Source organism: Eucyclogobius newberryi, unplaced genomic scaffold, assembly GCF_026437365.1.
Source record: "Eucyclogobius newberryi isolate DKJ021-1_F unplaced genomic scaffold, fEucNew1.0.hap1 SCAF_6, whole genome shotgun sequence".
Taxonomy (NCBI): domain Eukaryota; kingdom Metazoa; phylum Chordata; class Actinopteri; order Gobiiformes; family Gobiidae; genus Eucyclogobius; species Eucyclogobius newberryi.
Window position 1 is genome coordinate 18,968,013 of NW_027316278.1, and position 23,557 is coordinate 18,991,569.

The 23,557-nt window shown below is 42.9% G+C and overlaps 2 protein-coding genes across 2 annotated transcripts; one reads left to right on the forward strand and one right to left on the reverse strand.

Annotated features, from left to right (window-relative positions):
- The first annotated feature begins 94 nt into the window (after nucleotides 1-94).
- ankdd1b (ankyrin repeat and death domain containing 1B) lies at nucleotides 95-17,754 on the forward strand. The gene is made up of 16 exons (XM_072432575.1): nucleotides 95-276; nucleotides 329-497; nucleotides 624-724; nucleotides 802-900; nucleotides 981-1,079; nucleotides 1,163-1,267; nucleotides 1,348-1,452; nucleotides 1,577-1,675; nucleotides 2,239-2,337; nucleotides 2,435-2,533; nucleotides 16,436-16,534; nucleotides 16,595-16,693; nucleotides 16,783-16,878; nucleotides 17,114-17,315; nucleotides 17,443-17,574; nucleotides 17,651-17,754. The coding sequence occupies exons 1-16, from the start codon at nucleotides 184-186 to the stop codon at nucleotides 17,701-17,703; spliced, it is 1,749 nt and encodes a 582-aa protein (XP_072288676.1). The 5' UTR covers nucleotides 95-183; the 3' UTR covers nucleotides 17,704-17,754.
- poc5 (POC5 centriolar protein homolog (Chlamydomonas)) lies at nucleotides 17,740-23,557 on the reverse strand. The gene is made up of 13 exons (XM_072433870.1): nucleotides 23,459-23,557; nucleotides 23,074-23,157; nucleotides 22,823-22,961; nucleotides 22,194-22,298; nucleotides 21,937-22,133; nucleotides 21,501-21,677; nucleotides 21,314-21,418; nucleotides 20,956-21,135; nucleotides 20,414-20,594; nucleotides 18,562-18,686; nucleotides 18,373-18,474; nucleotides 18,131-18,277; nucleotides 17,740-18,034 (listed from the first exon to the last, which is right to left on the reverse strand). Exons 2-13 carry the CDS (start codon nucleotides 23,155-23,157, stop codon nucleotides 17,900-17,902), a joined length of 1,677 nt encoding a protein of 558 aa, XP_072289971.1. The 5' UTR covers nucleotides 23,459-23,557; the 3' UTR covers nucleotides 17,740-17,899.

Genomic DNA, 23,557 nt, shown 5'->3' on the forward strand with positions numbered 1-23,557 from the left:
TTCTTGTCATTTTGTCATAAGAGTTTACATTTTTTGTTGTTGCTCTGTGTAAAAATCTGGAGCATGGATTAATACGTTTAAACTTTATTCTCTTGTTGAGTTAGAATACTAAGTAGATATATGCAGGACTCCGTAGTTGTATTCTCTTGAGCATTTCTCTTGAGGGTGTGTTATAAAGTCAACATGAATCAGCCTTGCAGCGATCATGAAAATACAAGGAGAGCAAGTCAATATGCTCTGCTCAGAAACACTTTCAGACCGAATGTGCGTTTTAAGGTTTTAACTCTGTGCATATCATTGTACATGTAAATTTATACAAAAATACCAGATCCACCTTAGTTACACAATGGAGAGATCATCAACTTGGAAAGCAGCAAAGAAAACCCTGGATCCTCGTGAATGGGTGAGACAGGACAGCGTGAAGGCATTTACTGACTTTGTCCTGAACAAGAACTTGGACATGGAGCAAGATCAAAGTTTTGATGACAAGGAGATGTGTAAGTATGAGTTTAAAATTTCCTCAAACAAGTAAATAGTTAGCAGCAGCACATACGTATGTCCTTCGGTCGGCCGTAACTTCGAATGAATGTAATTATGGACAAAAAAAATCTGTTTTGGTCAAGTGCTTTTGGCTGAAAAGCAGTTTATAGAAGCAGCCAAGAGGAATGACATAGAGACAATGAAGGTGGTTGGAAAGGGGCTGAATGCAAATGCAAAAAATGTGGTAAGTATTTTAACAGATTTCTAACCAAATGTATTCCTGCATAATAGATATAAATGCATTAAAATTGTGTGCCACAGGATAAACGGACTGCTTTACACTTTGCTGTTGCTCGAAAGAACAAGGAGGCAGTGCAGCTTCTCCTCCAGCGCAGGGTCAAAGTGGATCTGAATGACAAAGTGAGTGACATCTTCAGGGACATACTCACAAACCAACTCGGACCAAAAATGTAACCATGTCTTTTGTGTCTCATTAATAGCACGGGGTCACACCTATTCATCTAGCAGCCTGGTTTGGCAGTTTGGACATCCTGAAGTTACTGGTGAGGGCTGGGGCAGACACGAAAACTGAAAATGAGGTAGTTGAGCTGTTGTTTCCTTACCATTAAATTATACAATGTTTTAAAAAGTATCACAGCATGTATGCACATTTTCATTTTAGGAGGGACTGAACATCTTGCATTGTGCCGCTATTAACAACCACACAGAAGTAGTGGAGTACATTGTCAATGACCTTGTAATGAAGGAGCTCGACAAAGGGGACAGAGTACAGTTTTAAAATCTATATATAAAGCTTTTATATCATTCCATTTTTGGTTTGTTGACTTTTTGGTTTGAACTTCTCAGTCGGGGCAGCGTCCCTTTTCTCTGGCAGCGATGCACGGTTGTGTTGAAATGCTGGAGATGTTGATGGATTCTTCTTACAATATGGACACCATGGAGCCCAACAAGGTTTGAGCTTAAAGTTTATCAGTATCTGGCTCTTTGCTGTATATTTGAGTGAATCTCACCTGTGACCCACTTGAAAGTCAAACATTCACTAACTCGAGCTGTTTCCCTCCCTGCCGTCTGCCAGAGAGGGGACACGCCTCTGCATTTAGCTGCCAGGAGCGGCCATGGGGACATGGTCCAACTGCTGCTGATGAGCTTCGATACTCGTGATGAAGTCAATAAGGTAGACAATCTGTGTCCATCACTCTGTTTATCTTGGCTTACCAATTGCCAGATTACTGTCACTAACATTTATTTCACTTGAGATGAAACAAGCTGGGGTTTTATTGTATGTAAACTAAATGACACTCAAGGCTAGGATTTCACTCTGTCCCAAAGTGGATTTTGAGCAAATACTGAAGGGAGACTTTATTGTCCCCCATGTGGGACAATAAAGGATTATCTTATCTTATACCATCGTATACATTCCTCCCCCTATTGAACTGCTGTTATAAATAAACACGATAATCATAAGTATTGCCAGCCTTGTTAAGAGGGAATAATCTACCATTTATATTAGGGATGCAATGATACAGTTTATTCAGATACAATACGAAACATTATGAGATGTTTTGGGCCTACATCAGCCAGTGAATAGTGTTTAAGGAACCAATATCATGCCAGCAAAACCAATCCAGCATTTTTTTAATGGATCTGCGCCGATACCCAATACTAGTATTGTATCGGTGTGTTCCTCATTTATATGTATATGTTTTTCTGAATGTGTTGATGAATTTGTTTTTTTAGGATGGAGAAACAGCCCTGTTCCAAGCTGCAGACAATGGACATGAAGACTGTGTTCAAACATTGCTGGAGGCTGATTGTGACCCCAACATTGTCACAAATGTACAACCTTTGAAATCTTATTGACCTGTTGTCTCCTTCAAGAAGCACAGACGGATACATAACTCATTGACATTTTGTTCCAACATTTCTATTATAGGACACACGTAGTGCATTGCACAGTGTTACAGAAAGAGGAGACGCATCTCTGGTACAACTTCTATTGGAGTACGAAGCCAATACTGAATGTTCAGACCAGGTACTACTGTTTTTTTCAGGCAAATAGAAACACGATTATTGAAGTTGTTTTTGTCAGTGCGGCAGTGGCTCAGTGTTGGTTAGATCTTTGCTCTGTTAAGTGCATACTGTTGCGCCTTTGTGCAAGACACTTTCCCACCTTGGTATGCATGGATGTAGTTTGTGATTGGTAAGTGTCAGAGAGATTGTGGGTGCAGATTGGAAGCTACATGCCAAGGCAGCTGTGGCATGAATGAATAATGCATGAAATTGTAAAGTGAATTTGAGCATCTGGAAGTCTAATTAGGCCCGAGCCCCAGCAGGGCGGAGGGCCTATTGCTCCCGCAATGCTGCCGAAGGCAGCGTTGCAACTGTCTGACCAAACATGCGGGCGCAGCCCGCATGTTTGGTACCCCGTCGCCCCTGGCAAGTACATTGAACTAGCCCATGCCGAAGGCATGGATCATGCATACTTACTCCTGCTATGACAGAAATAGTCAACAATGAGTGAATGGACGTAGCCCATTCACTCATTGTTGACAACAGCAGCGCGAAGCGCTGCATTCCTCCAAAAACAATCCTGGCATCGACCCGTACGCGAGAACCCATGCCGCAGGCATGGGCCATGCTTGTTTCTGCTCAAATCAATGGAAGTCTATGGGGAGTGGGCGGGGCATCCCGACGAAATAGGGAGTGACGAGCGCGTAAGCGCTCGTAATGATGATTCCACCCCATGGCGGCATGGGGAAGGCTTAGAGCTTTCAAACGATGTATAATTTGTTGTTATAGTGGAAACGGCTATATTGTTTTTGCTAAAAATATTATTATTATTATTTTTAGGCCCGAGCCCCAGCAGGGGGAGGGCCTATTGCTCCCGCAACGCTGCCGAAGGCAGCGTTGCAACTGTCTGACCAAACATGCGGGCGCAGCCCGCATGTTTGGTACCCCGTCGCCCCTGGCAAGTACAGTGAACTAGCCCATGCCGAAGGCATGGATCATGCATACTTACTCCTGCTATGACAGAAATAGTCAACAATTAGTGAATGGGCGTAGCCCATTCACTAATTGTTGACAACAGCAGCGCGAAGCGCTGCATTCCTCCAAAAACCCTCCTGGCATCGTCCCGTATGCGAGAATCCATGCCGCAGGCATGGGCCATGCTTGTATCTGCTCAAATCAATGGAAGTCTATGGGGAGTGGGCGGGGCATCCCGACGGAATAGGGAGTGACGAGCGCGTAAGCGCTCGTAATGATAATTCCACCCCATGGCGGCATCGGGAAGGCTTAGAGCTTTCAAACGATGTATCATTTGTTGTTATAGTAAAAACGGCTATATTGTTTTTGCTAAAAATATTATTATTAGGCCCGAGCCCCAGCAGGGGGAGGGCCTATTGCTCCCGCAACGCTGCCGAAGGCAGCGTTGCAACTGTCTGACCAAACATGCGGGCGCAGCCCGCATGTTTGGTACCCCGTCGCCCCTGGCAAGTACAGTGAACTAGCCCATGCCGAAGGCATGGATCATGCATACTTACTCCTGCTATGACAGAAATAGTCAACAATTAGTGAATGGGCGTAGCCCATTCACTAATTGTTGACAACAGCAGCGCGAAGCGCTGCATTCCTCCAAAAACCCTCCTGGCATCGTCCCGTACGCGAGAATCCATGCCGCAGGCATGGGCCATGCTTGTATCTGCTCAAATCAATGGAAGTCTATGGGGAGTGGGCGGGGCATCCCGACGGAATAGGGAGTGACGAGCGCGTAAGCGCTCGTAATGATGATTCCACCCCATGGCGGCATCGGGAAGGCTTAGAGCTTTCAAACGATGTATCATTTGTTGTTATAGTAAAAACGGCTATATTGTTTTTGCTAAAAATATTATTATTATTATTATTATTATTATTATTAGGCCCGAGCCCCAGCAGGGGGAGGGCCTATTGCTCCCGCAACGCTGCCGAAGGCAGCGTTGCAACTGTCTGACCAAACATGCGGGCGCAGCCCGCATGTTTGGTACCCCGTCGCCCCTGGCAAGTACAGTGAACTAGCCCATGCCGAAGGCATGGATCATGCATACTTACTCCTGCTATGACAGAAATAGTCAACAATTAGTGAATGGGCGTAGCCCATTCACTAATTGTTGACAACAGCAGCGCGAAGCGCTGCATTCCTCCAAAAACCCTCCTGGCATCGTCCCGTACGCGAGAATCCATGCCGCAGGCATGGGCCATGCTTGTATCTGCTCAAATCAATGGAAGTCTATGGGGAGTGGGCGGGGCATCCCGACGGAATAGGGAGTGACGAGCGCGTAAGCGCTCGTAATGATGATTCCACCCCATGGCGGCATCGGGAAGGCTTAGAGCTTTCAAACGATGTATCATTTGTTGTTATAGTAAAAACGGCTATATTGTTTTTGCTAAAAATATTATTATTATTATTATTATTATTATTTTTCTTGTTCTTCTTCAGCGCTTTGATCTCTAATTTGACCCCCTGAACATGCTCAAAAACTCACCAAACTTTGCCCAAAATTCAGAATCGGCGAAAAATTTTATTTTTTCTGGGCCATTTTTTTTTTCGTTAAAAAATGGCGCGACAGCGCCACCGACAAAAGTCAAAATACATTGCGCCTATGGGAGACGCCCCGAGGTCAACTTTGGCGTAAAGCTACGAAATTCGGGACACGCATTCCTCTCGTGAGGATAAACAAAAAAAATCATTGTGGCCACGCCCCCAAACTTACCCTATGGCCGCCATCTTCCTTTGAAAATGAAAACAAGCTGAGTTAGCCATTTTGTTTACGTCAAACTTTGACGAACTCCTCCTAGGGCGTTTTGCCCACCGACTTCAAAATCGGCGTACGTCCTCTGGACAAGTGGGGCATCTAAAGTTATTCAATTTTTTGAGATACCTTTTACGGTCTGTGTGCGGCGCAGCCGCAAAGTTGGACAACTTATTTTGGAATATTGCAGGTCTAAAAATTGCTCCCATTTGATCAAAACCAGTCCGATTAGGACCAAATTTGAATCAGTTGTTAAACTTTCTAGTTTGGACCAGTTTAGGCTGACAAAATTGAAATGGCAGTGATAGCGCCCCCTACAGAGTGACCTTTAAATTAACATTGAAGGTCAAAAATTAGTTTTACCAAAATTGTCTAAACTTTACCCAAAATTCTATTTTGCCGTCCCGATCACAAAAGCCAATCACAAAAATGCCTAAATTTTTACGCCGTAGTCGTAGCGATGACAGAAACCTCCCATGTTATCCCTATGGGAAAACCACAAAATCTCTCAAATTACCACATTTTTATGTTTTACACTTTAACGAAGTCCTCCTAGTGCGTTTTGCCCACCAACCTCAAAATCGGTGTACGTCCTCTAGACAAGTGGTGTATCTAAAGTTATCCAAATTTTAAGGATAACTTTTACGGTCTTTGTGCGACGGAGCCGCAAACGTTTCCCAGAATTCTGACTATTTGGCCTTCAGAGTGGCCTATAAACAATAGAGTTTTTCCAAATGACATGATATTTTGAACGAAATTCTAATTTGCCATCCTGATCATACAAGTATGAGAGCCAAAGTCATATTTTGTACGGCGTAACCGTAGCGTTGACAGAAACATCCCATGTTATCCTTATGGGAAAATCGTAGAATCGCTCAAATCACCACATTTTTACGCTTCACACTTTAACAAACTCCTCCTAGGGCGATTGTCCGATCAAGTTCATATTTGGAGAATATCATCTACACAAGCGGGGCATCAAAACTTACCCATATTTTGATTCTAAGTGCTACGGTCTCTGTGTGGCGGACCCGCAAATATATGTCAGAAATGGGAAAACAGCGAAATCTCTAAAATCACCACATTTTTACGCTTCACACTTTAACGAACTCCTCCTAGGCCGATTGCCCGATCAAGCTCATATTTGGGGAAAATCATCTACACAAACGGGGCATCAAAAGTTATCCATATTTTGATTTTAAGTGGTACGGTCTCTGTGCCGTGGAGCTGCAAATATACTGTCACAAATGGGAAAAACGCCAAATCCTTGAAATGTTCACATTTACGCTTCACACTTTAACAAACTCCTCCGTGGGCAATAGCTCGATCAAGCTTTACTTTGGGAAAAATTATCTACACAAGCGCGGCATCAAAAGTTATCCATATTTTTATTCCAAGTGCTACGGTCTCTGTGCGGCGGCGCAGCAAATTTGACTGACACTTGTGTTCATTTGCACTGGATTGGCCATGTCCAATGTGTCGCCGTCTGTCAAGTTCTTTTTTTATTCAACACACAATAAGGGCGCCATCTTTATCAAGTCGAAAGCGCAGAGTCGGAAGGCCGGCGGCCCGCGAGGGCCGTTGGATGCCGCTTGCGGCTTTAATTTTTCTTGTTCTTCATCGCTTTGAACTCTAATTTGACCCCCTGAACATGCTCAAAAACTCACCAAACTTTGCCCAAAATTCAGAATCGGCGAAAAATGTTGTTTTTTCTGGGCCATTTTTTTTTCCGTTAAAAAATGGCGCGACAGCGCCACTGACAAAAGTCAAAATACATTGCGCCTATGGGAGACGCCCCGAGGTCAACTTTGTCGTAGAGCTACGAAATTCGGAACACACATTCCTCTCGTGAGGACAAAAAAAAAATATTATTGTGGCCACGCCCCCAGATTTACCCTATGGCCGCCATCTTCCTTTGAAAATGAAAACACGCTGTGTTAGCCATTTTGTTCACGTCAAACTTTGACGAACTCCTCCTAGGGCGTTTTGCCCACCGACTTCAAAATCGGCGGACGTCCTCTGGACAAGTGGGGCATCTAAAGTTATCCAATTTTTTGAGATACCTTTTACGGTCTGTGTGAGGCGCAGCCGCAAAGTTGGACAACTTATTTTGGAATATTGCAGATCTAAAAATTGCTCCCATTTGATCAAAACAAGTCCGATTAGGACCAAATTTGAATCAGTTGTTAAACTTTCTAGTTTGGACCAGTTTAGGCTGACAAAATTGAAATGGCCGCGATAGCGCCCCCTACAGAGTGACCTTTAAATTAACATTGAAGGTCAAAAATTAGTTTTACCAAAATTGTCTAAACTTTACCCAAAATTCTATTTTGCCATCCCGATCACAAAAGCCAATCAGACAAATGCCTTAATTTTTACGGCGTAGTCGTAGCGATGACATAAACCTCCCATGTTATCCCTATGGGAAAACCACAAAATCTCTCAAATTACCACATTTTTATGTTTCACACTTTAACGAACTCCTCCTAGTGCGTTTTGCCCACCAACCTCAAAATCGGTGTACGTCCTCTAGACAAGTGGGGCATCTAAAGTTATCCAAATTTTAAGGATAACTTTTACGGTCTCTGTGCGACGGAGCCGCAAACGTTTCCCAGAATTCTGACTATTTGGCCTTCAGAGTAGCCTATAAACAATAGAGTTTTTCCAAATGACATGATATTTTGCACAAAATTCTAATTTGCCATCCTGATCATACAAGTATGAGAGCCAAAGTCATATTTTGTACGGCGTAACCGTAGCGATGACAGAAACATCCCATGTTATCCTTATGAGAAAATCGTAGAATCGCTCATATCACCACATTTTTACGCTTCACACTTTAACGAACTCCTCCTAGGGCGATTGTCCGATCAAACTCATATTTGGGGAAAATCATCTACACAAGCGGGGCATCAAAACTTATCTATATTTTTATTCCAAGTGTCACGGTCTCTGTGCGGCGGACTCGCACATTTGACCGACATTTGTGTTCATTTCCACTGGATTGGCCATGTCCAATGTGTCGCCGTCTGTCAAGTTCTTTTTTAATTCAACACACAATAAGGGCGCCATCTTTATCAAGTCGAAAGCGCAGAGTCGGAAGGCCGGCGGCCGGCGAGGGCCGTTGGATGCCGCTTGCGGCTTTAATTTTTCTTGTTCTTCTGCTTTTTGAGCTCTAATTTGACCCCCTGAACATGCTCAAAAACTCACCAAACTTTACCCAAAATTCAAAATCGGCGAAAAATTGTTTTTTCTGGGCCATTTTTTTTTTCGTTAAAAAATGGCGCGACAGCGCCACCGACAAAAGTCAAAATACATTGCGCCTATGGGAGACGCCCCGAGGTCAACTTTGTCGTAGAGCTACGAAATTCGGAACACGCATTCCTCTTGTGAGGACAAAAAACAAATATTATTGTGGCCACGCCCCCAGAATTACCCTATGCCCGCCATCTTCCTTTGAAAATGAAAACACGCTGTGTTAGCCATTTTGTTCACGTCAAACTTTGACGAACTCCTCCTAGGGCGTTTTGCCCACCGACTTCAAAATCGGCGTACGTCCTCTGGACAAGTGGGGCATCTAAAGTTATCAAATTTTTTGAGATACCTTTTACGGTCTGTGTGCGGCGCAGCCGCAAAGTTGGACAACTTATTTTGGGATATTGCAGATCTAAAAATTGTTCCCATTTGATCAAAACAAGTCCGATTAGGACCAAATTTGAATCAGTTGTTCAACTTTCTAGTTTGGACCAGTTTATGATGACAAAATTGAAATGGGCGCGATAGCGCCCCCTACAGAGTGACCTTTAAATTAACATTGAAGGTCAAAAATTAGTTTTACCAAAATTTTCTAAACTTTACCCAAAATTCTATTTTGGCGTCGCGATCAAAAAAGCCAATCAGACAAATGCCTTAATTTTTACGGCGTAGTCGTAGCGATGACATAAACCTCCCATGTTATCCCTATGGGAAAACCGCTAAATCTCTCCAATATCCACATTTTTATGTTTTACACTTTAACAAAGTCCTCCTAGTGCGTTTTGCCCACCGACCTCAAAATCGGTGTACGTCCTCTAGACAAGTGGGGCATCTAAAGTTATCCAAATTTTAAGGATAGCTTTTACGGTCTCTGTGCGACGGAGCCGCAAACGTTTCCCAGAATTCTGACTATTTGGCCTTCAGAGTGGCCTATAAACAATAGAGTTTTTCCAAATGACATGATATTTTGAACAAAATTCTAATTTGCCATCCTGATCACAAAAGTATGAGAGCCAAAGTCATATTTTGTACGGCGTAACCGTAGCGATGACAGAAACATCCCATGTTATCGTTATGGGAAAATCATAGAATTGCTCAAATCACCACATTTTTACGCTTCACACTTTAACGAACTCCTCCTAGGGCGATTGTCCGATCAAGTTCATATTTGGGGAAAATCATCTACACAAGCGGGGCGGCGGCGCAGCAAATTTGACTGACACTTGTGTTCATTTGCACTGGATTGGCCATGTCCAATGTGTCGCCGTCTGTCAAGTTCTTTTTTTATTCAACACACAATAAGGGCGCCATCTTTATCAAGTCGAAAGCGCAGAGTCGGAAGGCCGGCGGCCCGCGAGGGCCGTTGGATGCCGCTTGCGGCTTTAATTATTTTTATTTTTATTATTTTTCTTGTTCTTCTGCTTTTTGAGCTCTAATTTGACCCCCTGAACATGCTCAAAAACTCACCAAACTTTGCCCAAAATTCAGAATCGGCGAAAAATTTAGTTTTTTCTGGGCCATTTTTTTTCCGTTAAAAAATGGCGCGACAGCGCCACCGACAAAAGTCAAAATACATTGTGCCTATGGGAGACGCCCCGAGGTCAACTTTGGCGTAAAGCTACAAAATTTGGGACACGCATTCCTCTCGTGAGGACAAAAAAATATAAATATTGTGGCCACGCCCCCAGAATTACCCTATGCCCGCCATCTTCCTTTGAAAATGAAAACACGCTGTGTTAGCCATTTTGTTCACGTCAAACTTTGACGAACTCCTCCTAGGGCGTTTTGCCCACCGACTTCAAAATCGGCGTACGTCCTCTGGACAAGTGGGGCATCTAAAGTTATCAAATTTTTTGAGATACCTTTTACGGTCTGTGTGCGGCGCAGCCGCAAAGTTGGACAACTTATTTTGGGATATTGCAGATCTAAAAATTGTTCCCATTTGATCAAAACAAGTCCGATTAGGACCAAATTTGAATCAGTTGTTCAACTTTCTAGTTTGGACCAGTTTATGATGACAAAATTGAAATGGGCGCGATAGCGCCCCCTACAGAGTGACCTTTAAATTAACATTGAAGGTCAAAAATTAGTTTTACCAAAATTTTCTAAACTTTACCCAAAATTCTATTTTGGCGTCGCGATCAAAAAAGCCAATCAGACAAATGCCTTAATTTTTACGGCGTAGTCGTAGCGATGACATAAACCTCCCATGTTATCCCTATGGGAAAACCGCTAAATCTCTCCAATATCCACATTTTTATGTTTTACACTTTAACAAAGTCCTCCTAGTGCGTTTTGCCCACCGACCTCAAAATCGGTGTACGTCCTCTAGACAAGTGGGGCATCTAAAGTTATCCAAATTTTAAGGATAGCTTTTACGGTCTCTGTGCGACGGAGCCGCAAACGTTTCCCAGAATTCTGACTATTTGGCCTTCAGAGTGGCCTATAAACAATAGAGTTTTTCCAAATGACATGATATTTTGAACAAAATTCTAATTTGCCATCCTGATCACAAAAGTATGAGAGCCAAAGTCATATTTTGTACGGCGTAACCGTAGCGATGACAGAAACATCCCATGTTATCGTTATGGGAAAATCATAGAATTGCTCAAATCACCACATTTTTACGCTTCACACTTTAACGAACTCCTCCTAGGGCGATTGTCCGATCAAGTTCATATTTGGGGAAAATCATCTACACAAGCGGGGCGGCGGCGCAGCAAATTTGACTGACACTTGTGTTCATTTGCACTGGATTGGCCATGTCCAATGTGTCGCCGTCTGTCAAGTTCTTTTTTTATTCAACACACAATAAGGGCGCCATCTTTATCAAGTCGAAAGCGCAGAGTCGGAAGGCCGGCGGCCCGCGAGGGCCGTTGGATGCCGCTTGCGGCTTTAATTATTTTTATTTTTATTATTTTTCTTGTTCTTCTGCTTTTTGAGCTCTAATTTGACCCCCTGAACATGCTCAAAAACTCACCAAACTTTGCCCAAAATTCAGAATCGGCGAAAAATTTAGTTTTTTCTGGGCCATTTTTTTCCGTTAAAAAATGGCGCGACAGCGCCACCGACAAAAGTCAAAATACATTGTGCCTATGGGAGACGCCCCGAGGTCAACTTTGGCGTAAAGCTACAAAATTTGGGACACGCATTCCTCTCGTGAGGACAAAAAAATATAAATATTGTGGCCACGCACCCAGACTTACCCTATGGCCGCCATCTTCCTTTGAAAATGAAAACACGCTGTGTTAGCCATTTTGTTCACGTCAAACTTTGACAAACTCCTCCTAGGGCGTTTTGCCCACCGACTTCAAAATCGGCGGACGTCCTCTGGACAAGTGGGGCATCTAAAGTTATCCAATTTTTTGAGATACCTTTACCGGTCTGTGTGCGGCGCAGCCGCAAAGTTGGACAACTTATTTTGGAATATTGCAGATCTAAAAATTGCTCCCATTTGATCAAAACGAGTCCAATTAGGACCAAATTTGAATCAGTTGTTAAACTTTCAAGTTTGGACCAGTTTAGCATGACAAAATTGAAATGGGCGCGATAGCGCCCCCTACAGAGTTGCCTTTGAGAACATTGATGGACAAAAACTGGTTTTACACAAATGTTCTAAACTTTACCCAAAATTCTATTTTGGCGTCGCGATCAAAAAAGCCAATCAGACAAATGCCTTAATTTTTACGGCGTAGTCGTAGCGATGACATAAACCTCCCATGTTATCCCTATGGGAAAACCGCTAAATCTCTCCAATATCCACATTTTTATGTTTTACACTTTAACAAAGTCCTCCTAGTGCGTTTTGCCCACCGACCTCAAAATCGGTGTACGTCCTCTAGACAAGTGGGGCATCTAAAGTTATCCAAATTTTAAGGATAGCTTTTACGGTCTCTGTGCGACGGAGCCGCAAACGTTTCCCAGAATTCTGACTATTTGGCCTTCAGAGTGGCCTATAAACAATAGAGTTTTTCCAAATGACATGATATTTTGAACAAAATTCTAATTTGCCATCCTGATCACAAAAGTATGAGAGCCAAAGTCATATTTTGTACGGCGTAACCGTAGCGATGACAGAAACATCCCATGTTATCGTTATGGGAAAATCATAGAATTGCTCAAATCACCACATTTTTACGCTTCACACTTTAACGAACTCCTCCTAGGGCGATTGTCCGATCAAGTTCATATTTGGGGAAAATCATCTACACAAGCGGGGCGGCGGCGCAGCAAATTTGACTGACACTTGTGTTCATTTGCACTGGATTGGCCATGTCCAATGTGTCGCCGTCTGTCAAGTTCTTTTTTTATTCAACACACAATAAGGGCGCCATCTTTATCAAGTCGAAAGCGCAGAGTCGGAAGGCCGGCGGCCCGCGAGGGCCGTTGGATGCCGCTTGCGGCTTTAATTATTTTTATTTTTATTATTTTTCTTGTTCTTCTGCTTTTTGAGCTCTAATTTGACCCCCTGAACATGCTCAAAAACTCACCAAACTTTGCCCAAAATTCAGAATCGGCGAAAAATTTAGTTTTTTCTGGGCCATTTTTTTTCCGTTAAAAAATGGCGCGACAGCGCCACCGACAAAAGTCAAAATACATTGTGCCTATGGGAGACGCCCCGAGGTCAACTTTGGCGTAAAGCTACAAAATTTGGGACACGCATTCCTCTCGTGAGGACAAAAAAATATAAATATTGTGGCCACGCCCCCAGAATTACCCTATGCCCGCCATCTTCCTTTGAAAATGAAAACACGCTGTGTTAGCCATTTTGTTCACGTCAAACTTTGACGAACTCCTCCTAGGGCGTTTTGCCCACCGACTTCAAAATCGGCGTACGTCCTCTGGACAAGTGGGGCATCTAAAGTTATCAAATTTTTTGAGATACCTTTTACGGTCTGTGTGCGGCGCAGCCGCAAAGTTGGACAACTTATTTTGGGATATTGCAGATCTAAAAATTGTTCCCATTTGATCAAAACAAGTCCGATTAGGACCAAATTTGAATCAGTTGTTCAACTTTCTAGTTTGGACCAGTTTATGATGACAAAATTGAAATGGGCGCGATAGCGCCCCCTACAGAGTGACCTTTAAATTAACATTGAAGGTCAAAAATTAGTTTTACCAAAATTTTCTAAACTTTACCCAAAATTCTATTTTGGCGTCGCGATCAAAAAAGCCAATCAGACAAATGCCTTAATTTTTACGGCGTAGTCGTAGCGATGACATAAACCTCCCATGTTATCCCTATGGGAAAACCGCTAAATCTCTCCAATATCCACATTTTTATGTTTTACACTTTAACAAAGTCCTCCTAGTGCGTTTTGCCCACCGACCTCAAAATCGGTGTACGTCCTCTAGACAAGTGGGGCATCTAAAGTTATCCAAATTTTAAGGATAGCTTTTACGGTCTCTGTGCGACGGAGCCGCAAACGTTTCCCAGAATTCTGACTATTTGGCCTTCAGAGTGGCCTATAAACAATAGAGTTTTTCCAAATGACATGATATTTTGAACAAAATTCTAATTTGCCATCCTGATCACAAAAGTATGAGAGCCAAAGTCATATTTTGTACGGCGTAACCGTAGCGATGACAGAAACATCCCATGTTATCGTTATGGGAAAATCATAGAATTGCTCAAATCACCACATTTTTACGCTTCACACTTTAACGAACTCCTCCTAGGGCGATTGTCCGATCAAGTTCATATTTGGGGAAAATCATCTACACAAGCGGGGCGGCGGCGCAGCAAATTTGACTGACACTTGTGTTCATTTGCACTGGATTGGCCATGTCCAATGTGTCGCCGTCTGTCAAGTTCTTTTTTTATTCAACACACAATAAGGGCGCCATCTTTATCAAGTCGAAAGCGCAGAGTCGGAAGGCCGGCGGCCCGCGAGGGCCGTTGGATGCCGCTTGCGGCTTTAATTATTTTTATTTTTATTATTTTTCTTGTTCTTCTGCTTTTTGAGCTCTAATTTGACCCCCTGAACATGCTCAAAAACTCACCAAACTTTGCCCAAAATTCAGAATCGGCGAAAAATTTAGTTTTTTCTGGGCCATTTTTTTCCGTTAAAAAATGGCGCGACAGCGCCACCGACAAAAGTCAAAATACATTGTGCCTATGGGAGACGCCCCGAGGTCAACTTTGGCGTAAAGCTACAAAATTTGGGACACGCATTCCTCTCGTGAGGACAAAAAAATATAAATATTGTGGCCACGCACCCAGACTTACCCTATGGCCGCCATCTTCCTTTGAAAATGAAAACACGCTGTGTTAGCCATTTTGTTCACGTCAAACTTTGACAAACTCCTCCTAGGGCGTTTTGCCCACCGACTTCAAAATCGGCGGACGTCCTCTGGACAAGTGGGGCATCTAAAGTTATCCAATTTTTTGAGATACCTTTACCGGTCTGTGTGCGGCGCAGCCGCAAAGTTGGACAACTTATTTTGGAATATTGCAGATCTAAAAATTGCTCCCATTTGATCAAAACGAGTCCAATTAGGACCAAATTTGAATCAGTTGTTAAACTTTCAAGTTTGGACCAGTTTAGCATGACAAAATTGAAATGGGCGCGATAGCGCCCCCTACAGAGTTGCCTTTGAGAACATTGATGGACAAAAACTGGTTTTACACAAATGTTCTAAACTTTACCCAAAATTCTATTTTGGCGTCGCGATCAAAAAAGCCAATCAGACAAATGCCTTAATTTTTACGGCGTAGTCGTAGCGATGACATAAACCTCCCATGTTATCCCTATGGGAAAACCGCTAAATCTCTTGAATATCCACATTTTTCTGTTTCACACTTTAACGAACTCCTTCTAGTGCGTTTTGCCCACCGACCTCAAAATCGGTGTACGTCCTCTAGACAAGTGGGGCATCTAAAGTTATCAAAATTTTAAGGATAGCTTTTACGGTCTCTGTGCGACGGAGCCGCAAACGTTTCCCAGAATTCTGACTATTTGGCCTTCAGAGTGGCCTATAAACAATAGAGTTTTTCCAAATGACATGATATTTTGAACAAAATTCTAATTTGCCATCCTGATCATAAAAGTATGAGAGCCAAAGTCATATTTTGTACGGCGTAACCGTAGCGATGACAGAAACATCCCATGTTATCCTTATGGGAAAATCGTAGAATCGCTCAAATCACCACATTTTTACGCTTCACACTTTAACGAACTCCTCCTAGGGCGATTGTCCGATCAAGTTCATATTTGGAGAATATCATCTACACAAGCGGGGCATCAAAAAGTATCCATATTTTGATTCTAAGTGCTACGGTCTCTGTGTGGCGGACCCGCAAATATATGTCAGAAATGGGAAAACAGCGAAATCTCTAAAATGACCACATTTTCACGCTTCACACTTTAACGAACTCCTCCTAGTGCGATTGCCCGATCAAGCTCATATTTGGGGAAAATCATCTACACAAGCGGGGCATCAAAAGTTTGTCATATTTTGATTTTAAGTGGTACGGTCTCTGTGCCGTGGAGCTGCAAATATACTGTCACAAATGGGAAAACACCAAATCTTTGAAATGTTCAAATTTATGCTTCACACTTTAACAAACTCCTCCGTGGGCAATAGCCCGATCAAGCTTTACTTTGGGAAATATCATCTACACAAGCGGGGCATCAAAAGTTATCCATATTTATATTCTAAGTGCTACGGTCTCTGTGCGGCGGCGCAGCAAATTTGACTGACACTTGTGTTCATTTGCACTGGATTGGCCATGTCCAATGTGTCCCCGTCTGTCAAGTTCTTTTTTAATTCAACATACAATAAGGGCGCCATCTTTATCAAGTCGAAAGCGCAGAGTCGGAAGGCCGGCGGCCCGCGAGGGCCGTTGGATGCCGCTTGCGGCTTTAATTACAATTACATTTACTCCACAGAACTTACAGACTCCTCTTCATCTAGCAGTGAAAAATGGCCACCTCCCGGTCATCTATTGTCTACTTAGAGCTGGCTGCAATTTTAACGCTACAGACAAGGTACAGATCACCAGAGTCAATAATTCAATTAAAAACCCTAACCTTTATTTCTGTCTTCAGATGTCCCAAACAGCCATGCATATCGCTGCGGAGATGGGCAAAGTAGAAGTTGCAGAAATGCTTCTAAAAGAAGGAATAAATCTTTCTTTGCCAGACAAGGTACTTTCTAAACTAAATATATAAAAACATATACATATATAAAGATCAAGTCATTCTAAATGTTAAAACGTTTCTTGCTATTCTCATAGCAAAGTAAAACTGCTCTGGAAGTAGCAGCGCGAGCAGGCGAGTTTATCATTGTTGACATGATCATCAAAGCAGAGCGGTACAAGCTTTGGAAAGAGGTAACTTTTCATCTCATTTTAGAAGTGACATCTCTAATTCTTTAATAACTATAGAGAACATGACTGTGAACCTTAACACTTTTGACAGCTAGGGGACCACTAAAATGTAATCTAATTTTCTGAAATGTTACCGGCACTTACAAGACTAATTGTGTGATATTTCATCCACAGTTTCTCATTTCTATGTCGCATGTGACTTTTTCTGACAATTGAAATAATTCAATTGCCCTTTCAGACCAACCCTGAACTTAATCAAAGTGTTCGGAGCGAGTTTCCTCTGACGTTCAGACTGGACCATCGTTCTGAGACAAAGCAGCTGCGCTCAACGGCCTGGCGTCTAGCATTTAAGCTTTTGAAACCAGGGCAGTGGAGGAAACTTGCCTATTACTGGGGATTTACAAAACAGCAAGTGGGGGCTATTGGCAAACAGTGGACAGGTAAAACACACCTTTTTTCCCCAGACAGATCATTTCAATTATTTGTTAAATCTGCCTCTAAGATGTTCATTTAAAATATATACAATGCAGAATTATTTAAAACTGTTCCAATATGTTGCTGGCACAGGGCAGGACAGTTATCAGGAGCATGGAAACAGAATGCTGCTGATCTGGCTCCATGGGGTCGAGTTGGCCAATGAAAGTCCAATCAGAGAACTTTACCAAAGCCTTATACTCACAGACAACCAAAAGGCTGCAGGTACTTTACAATACTGTATAACTGTAGAGTTTTTCTCTGGCATACACAGTAATGGCTGAACCTTTTCGCTTCACAGATAAAATACGTATGGAACCTGAAAGTGACAAAAAAAGATGTACAATTTCTTGAGGAACTGTGTACAAATAATTCCATTAAAATAATTTATTTAAAATTAATGTGTGACTCAGTACCACAAATAGTTATAACAGTACATTCTTATTTGTGTATCATTTAAACCATTACACGTGTCCTCAATTTGGCTGATGATAAAATAATTACAAAAAATAAATAAAACATAAAATTGGACAGTTGCGCTATATATATTTCAATCAATTACTTTAATGGAGTGTACGTGGCAAGTGCCCGCGTGTCTTCTGGAGGAGCCCTTTCCTGTCGTGGGCCGATGACTTGGCAGAGATGAGAGAGGAAACTTGGCCGCTGTGGCCTGGCCCACAGTGTGCTACAAGGAATAAAAGAAAAACAAACAGAACAGACAATTAATAACGTAAATTTGAATGTATATTGAATGTTAACAATGTGAAGATTACTCTTGTACCTGTGTAACTGGATGGTGTCTCTCCACTATGACGGAGCTCATAGGTGGACACACGCCCTTCACCTGGAGGCTACTGCGAGCTATATTTCGAGCCGTCGCCGTTTTTGAGGATTTTTGTTGACCAGCTGTAACTAGACGGCCAATGGCCTTTGGCAAGAAAAAACACATTAGAAAATAAATACAGTGTTTATCTTTTACATGTTTTACAGAATATTAAGAGACTTCTGACAGACAATAATTACCTGCTGTTTGTTGAAGGGTGCAGTGCTCCCCAGAGATAAAGGGCCGTGGCCAATTGTGGAAGAAGGAAGTACATCCGCTCTTGATACTGGCCGCAAACTAACCTACACATTTTCCCCCAGTAAAATATTAAAATTGGAATAGGTTTGACACTGTGATTGCCAGACAGAACAAATGTATGATTTTCCTACCAAGTCTTCTGATTCACTGTTCAAGAAAGGCTCTGTGTGGTCAAAATGGACAGGAGAGAATCGTACTGAGGGACCAGGATATGGGCCCATTGTAGAAGGGCCGGGCTCATCTGGAGGAGGGGGGTCTACAAACAATGTATAAAAATACAATTATACGAGACTTTAGGCATGTTAGATACAAGTCTGCAAATAAGCTAAAACAAACAATCATCCATCCATCTTCCGCTTATCTGGGGCCGGGTCGCGGGGGCAGCAGTTTAAGCAGGGACTCCCAGACTTCCCCCTCCCCAGACACCTCCTCTAACTCATCCGGGGGGATCCCGAGGCATTCCCAGGCCAGCCGAGAGACATAGTCCATCCATCCTGGGTCTTCCCTGGGGCCTCTTCCCTGTGGGACATGCTCGAAACACCTCCCAGGGAGCGCCCAGCCACCCAGAGAAGGAAACTCATTTCGACCGCTTTTATTCGCGACCTTGTCCAAAGCTCATGACCATAGGTGAGGGTAGGAACGTAGATTGACCGGTAAATCGAGAGCTTTGCCTTTCGACTCGGCTCCTTCTTTACCACAACAGTCCGATGCAGCCAGCACCGATCCGCCTGTCAATCTCACATTCCATCCTTCCCTCACTCGTGACCAAGACCCCAAGATACTTAAACTTCTCAACTTGGGACAGGGACTCTCCACCCACCTGAAGAGGGCAAACCACCTTTCTCGGGTTGAGAACCATGGCCTCGGATTTGGAGGTGCTAATTCTCATTCCAGCTGCTGCAAACTGTCCCATTGCATGCTACACGTCCGGGTTTGAGGACAACATCGTCTGCAAACAGCAGAGATGAGATCCTGTGGTCCTCAAACCGGACATCCTCTGACCCCTGACTGCGCCTAGAAATTCTGTCCATAAAACAATGAACAGAACCAGTAACTAGTAAGGGCAGCCCTGGCAGAGTCCAACACACTGGAAACAGATCTGATACTATCAGCAATGTGAACACAGCTCCTGCTCCGGTCATACAGGGACCGGACAGCCCTGTAGTTGGAACACACCCTCCAGTCCCTTTTCTTGAACAGAGGGACCACCACCCTGATCTGCCAGTCCAGAGGCACTGTCCCAGACCGCCATGCAACGTTGCTGAGACGTGTCACCCAAGACAGTCCTACAACATCCAGAGACTTTAGGTACTCAGAGGGGATCTCATCCACCCCCGGAGCCCTGCCACAGAGGAGTTTGACAACAACCTCAGTGACTTCAGCTTGGGCGATGGACGAGTCAGCCTCTGAGTCCCCGGTCTCTGTTTCCTCTTCAGAAGACGTGACATTGAGATTAACGGGGTCCTCAAAGTATTCCTTCCACCGTCCAACAACATCCTCAGTCGAGGTCAGCAGGTCTTCACCCGCAGCCTAAACAGTGTTGGTGAAGCACTGCTTCCCCCTCCTGAGGCCCCGGACGGTTTGCCAGAATTTCTTTGGGGCCGACCGATAGTCTTCCTCTATGGCCTCCTCAAACTCCTCCCAGCCCCGGGTTTTTGCCTTTGCGACAGCACAAGCTGTGGTACGTCTGGCCCACCGATACCCATCTGCTGCCTCAGGAGTCCTACAAGCCAAAAAGGCCGGATAGGCCTCCTTCTTCAGCCTGACGGCATCCCTTACTTTTGGTGTCCACCAACTGGTTCGGGGGTTGCCGTAGCGACAAGCACCTGAGACCTTGTGATCACAGCTTCGAGCAGGGGATCTTCCCCGGGATCTGGGAGAAGTTCTCGCGGAGGTGTGAGTTGAAGATTCTAAAAACATTAATTTTCCCCCAAAAATGTTTTTGTTCTTTAGTGAAAACTGAGAGATTTGTTTTGTACAAACCCTGCTGGTCCTGAGTGGAAAGTTGCTCTGGCTCCTCTGTAGTATTGAACATGTTGAGAGCCTCCATGTTAAGGGCACACACGCCCCTCATGAAGGCTTTCTTCATGGATTCCTCGTAACGCTCCCGTTCAAGCCGCAGTCTCTGAATTTCCGTTTGAGCTTTGTCTAGCATTCCACATTGCTGAAGGAAAAACAAAACGAAAACAGTAATTCCAGAGTAGCAATGTTCACATGCACATCTAAATCATTATTTGATTTCTGGAGTTATCAGATTATTGAAATATCATGTAAACAACCGATGTAAAACATCAGATTTTGTTCAGATTGTTCACACCATCTGCAGGTTTTGACCAGAAAAATTGTGCAAAAAGTGCAAACTAATGTGACTATGATGGGTTATTTTTAAGATTTAGTTGATTAAAAATCTATTGATTGTCACCATCAGATCTCTGAGCAAGTTGACACAATTAAAAAAAAAAATGTATATAAAAAAAATCATCCGTTAAGTAAGATGTGACGCCAATATGAATGTTTTTGTTTACCTCTGTCAGTTTGGCTTCATACTCTGCAGACAGGCGCTCACAGACCTCCTCAGCCTTTGCACGACAAGCACGCTCCACATTGACCTTCCAGTGCGTCTGGATCAGAGAGTGCCATCCTAACCACACCTTCCTCTTCAGCTGCAGTTCGTAGTGCCGTTTTGCTGCCAGAGCATCCTGAGCCTGGAAAGAACACAAACATAATAATGAGTACTGGTACATAATTGCACCCATATTAGATTCATGAGCAGGTGGGCCACATTTCATGCTCATAATTTTGTAATTCATGTATTTACAAAGAATGTATGGCTGTTAGATGATGCTGAAGTTGATGTGTTTAAGACTCTTGTACTACTTTTACCTCTTCCTTAACTTCAAGATGCTTAAGTCTCCAATGAGTGAAGGCTTTCATTTTTTCAACCTTCTCTTTTTGCCGTTCTAATACCCGTGTCAGGTTTCCGATGACCTGAGAAAACATTTACGTAACATTTTTCACATTAAAGTAAACGATGATGAAAAAAAAAGACGTCTTTGATTTGTGTTCTTACCTCATCCTTTCTTTGGTTTGAAATTTCATACGTTTGTAGCAGCTTCTTTAAGTGGTCTATCTCAGACTTTAGGCACGCTGTCTGTGTTGCACATTTTTCCTTCTCTTTTTTCATTTCTAACTTGTGTTTCTCCATAAACACTAGTTTCCATTTCCTGAGTTCTGTCAGCACGTTTGACTAAAAAAAAAGAAGAAGAAAGAAATACATTTAAAGTGTCTGTAAATGATCTTGACAGTTAAAGCATTTCAACCACCGCAACTGTAATTATAGTTTTCAATTAGCTAGATACTATCTAATTCGAGAAAACACACTCTAAAATACTTTATTTATTAAGGCTGACAAAAGAAAGCTTGTGTGTGCTCTTATGGATGGCAGCTACAAACCATTAAACTCATCAATTGGATGCATGATTGTACATAGCTTACAGAAAGCTAACCTTTAGATTGTTGCTCCACACATCAAGGATGTTCTCCATTCTGCTCATGTTTCCCTCTGAGATAAACATCTCGAGCACATCTGCCTCCAAAGGATCAGGGCTTGTTGATCTGGACCTCTCAGGTGGAGTCTCTAACCTTTCTGAACCAGCCTCTGAGACCAGTGACCCCATACTTGCTTGGTCTATGGTTTCACCCACTAGAAAAGAGAGTGAAGAGTAAATCTCAGCCCAATTTAACCAGGTGGGGTTAATTTTACCCTGAGAGGCTCTTGAGGATGCAACAGGCCTATTCAAAGAACCTTGACAGGCAGAGGAGAATCTTGATGATCTCCCAGTCGAGGGTCTTACATCTTCACTTTCAACTGTTGGAAAAAAAAATACATAATTAAACAAGAAGTAGTGTATTCTTCAAACAATACATTCTTGTTGTGATGAAAATAAAAGTTTAAAATGGTGAAGAAGAAACAAAACTGTCTAACATAGCTACCCTACGATAAATGACCAGGTCTCTTCTAAAAGTCCAGAAACGCATTAATCTCAATATGTTAATTAAATACAGCCCATAGAAGCCTTAAGAGCCTTTTGGGCAGCGTGCCAAGAGATAATTACGATCACCCTGCCTGCTTCTACATCCTTGTGCACTACTCGACAGCAGCTGTGAGCTTAAGAAGTTGGCTCTAGTGGAGAGGGTGTACTACGAGATGTGGAGGAAATGGATAAACCTGGTGGAGATGTACACATGATGATGGACCTGGTTTATAAGCTTAACCTAATCAATTAAGTTACATCCCTTACATTTTGACAAATCCACTCACAATCCTTTTTGACAATTAGTCATCTGATGAGGGCATATGTGTAAAGGGAGATAAAAAGATCAAATGAATACCTGCTGGGAGCTGTGATTTGGTTTCATTCTTCGCCTGAGAACTTGGCACTTCCCCTGACAGCTGGGATGTTCTCAACTGGTGAAATGCACCAAGTTTAGGGGTCACCACAGCATAACGGAGTAACTCCTCATACTCATCCTGTTGATTGACAGTATTACTTATTTTTGTAGTACTTTTTTATTTGTTTGTTTATTATAGACATCACTTACAGACTATCACATACATCTGAGTGATGTTTTGAACGTTTTACCTGAAGTTCGGAGGAGACTGAGCTGCCCCTGTCCGAGTCTTTGGGCAGAGCAGGACTGGCTCGTCCCTCCTCGTCTGAAGACATCTGACCACAGCAGAATGAAGGGAACAAGTGGGTATTTAGTTAGAGCACGAGCAGCCACTCAACACTGGTGAATGAACACATTTAAATGTAGTTTATTCTTAACTCTATCCACTAAGCAACAACCACTTTGTGCCCGTCCAGTTGGATTGGCTCAAAAACAAATCTGAGGATTATTTAGTTAGCTATGGCTATGTTGCTTCTCCGACGTCTAAGTTATAAAAGTTTAATACGGACTTTTTTATATGATAAAATATGACAAAGGTCTGTGCTTACCGAGAGAAGAACCTTAGAATATATTTACCAGCCTGTTTTGTAGTTAGTTTTCAGAAATCCGTTGAACGCTTGCTTCGCCGTTTCAAAGATACACGCTTGGGAACAACACGTGCTCTGATTGGTCACA

Coding starts and splice junctions, on each gene's coding strand:
- ankdd1b (XM_072432575.1), top strand. CDS start 184: ATGAATCAGCCTTGCAGCGATCATGAAAATACAAGGAGAGCAAGTCAA. Junction 16,694..16,782: donor ATCTTTCTTTGCCAGACAAG/GTACTTTCTAAA, acceptor CTATTCTCATAG/CAAAGTAAAACTGCTCTGGA. Junction 17,316..17,442: donor TATTGGCAAACAGTGGACAG/GTAAAACACACC, acceptor TTGCTGGCACAG/GGCAGGACAGTTATCAGGAG.
- poc5 (XM_072433870.1), bottom strand. CDS start 23,157: ATGTCTTCAGACGAGGAGGGACGAGCCAGTCCTGCTCTGCCCAAAGAC. Junction 22,134..22,193: donor ATCCTCAAGAGCCTCTCAGG/GTAAAATTAACC, acceptor TCTCTTTTCTAG/TGGGTGAAACCATAGACCAA. Junction 18,475..18,561: donor ACAGTGAATCAGAAGACTTG/GTAGGAAAATCA, acceptor GAAAATGTGTAG/GTTAGTTTGCGGCCAGTATC.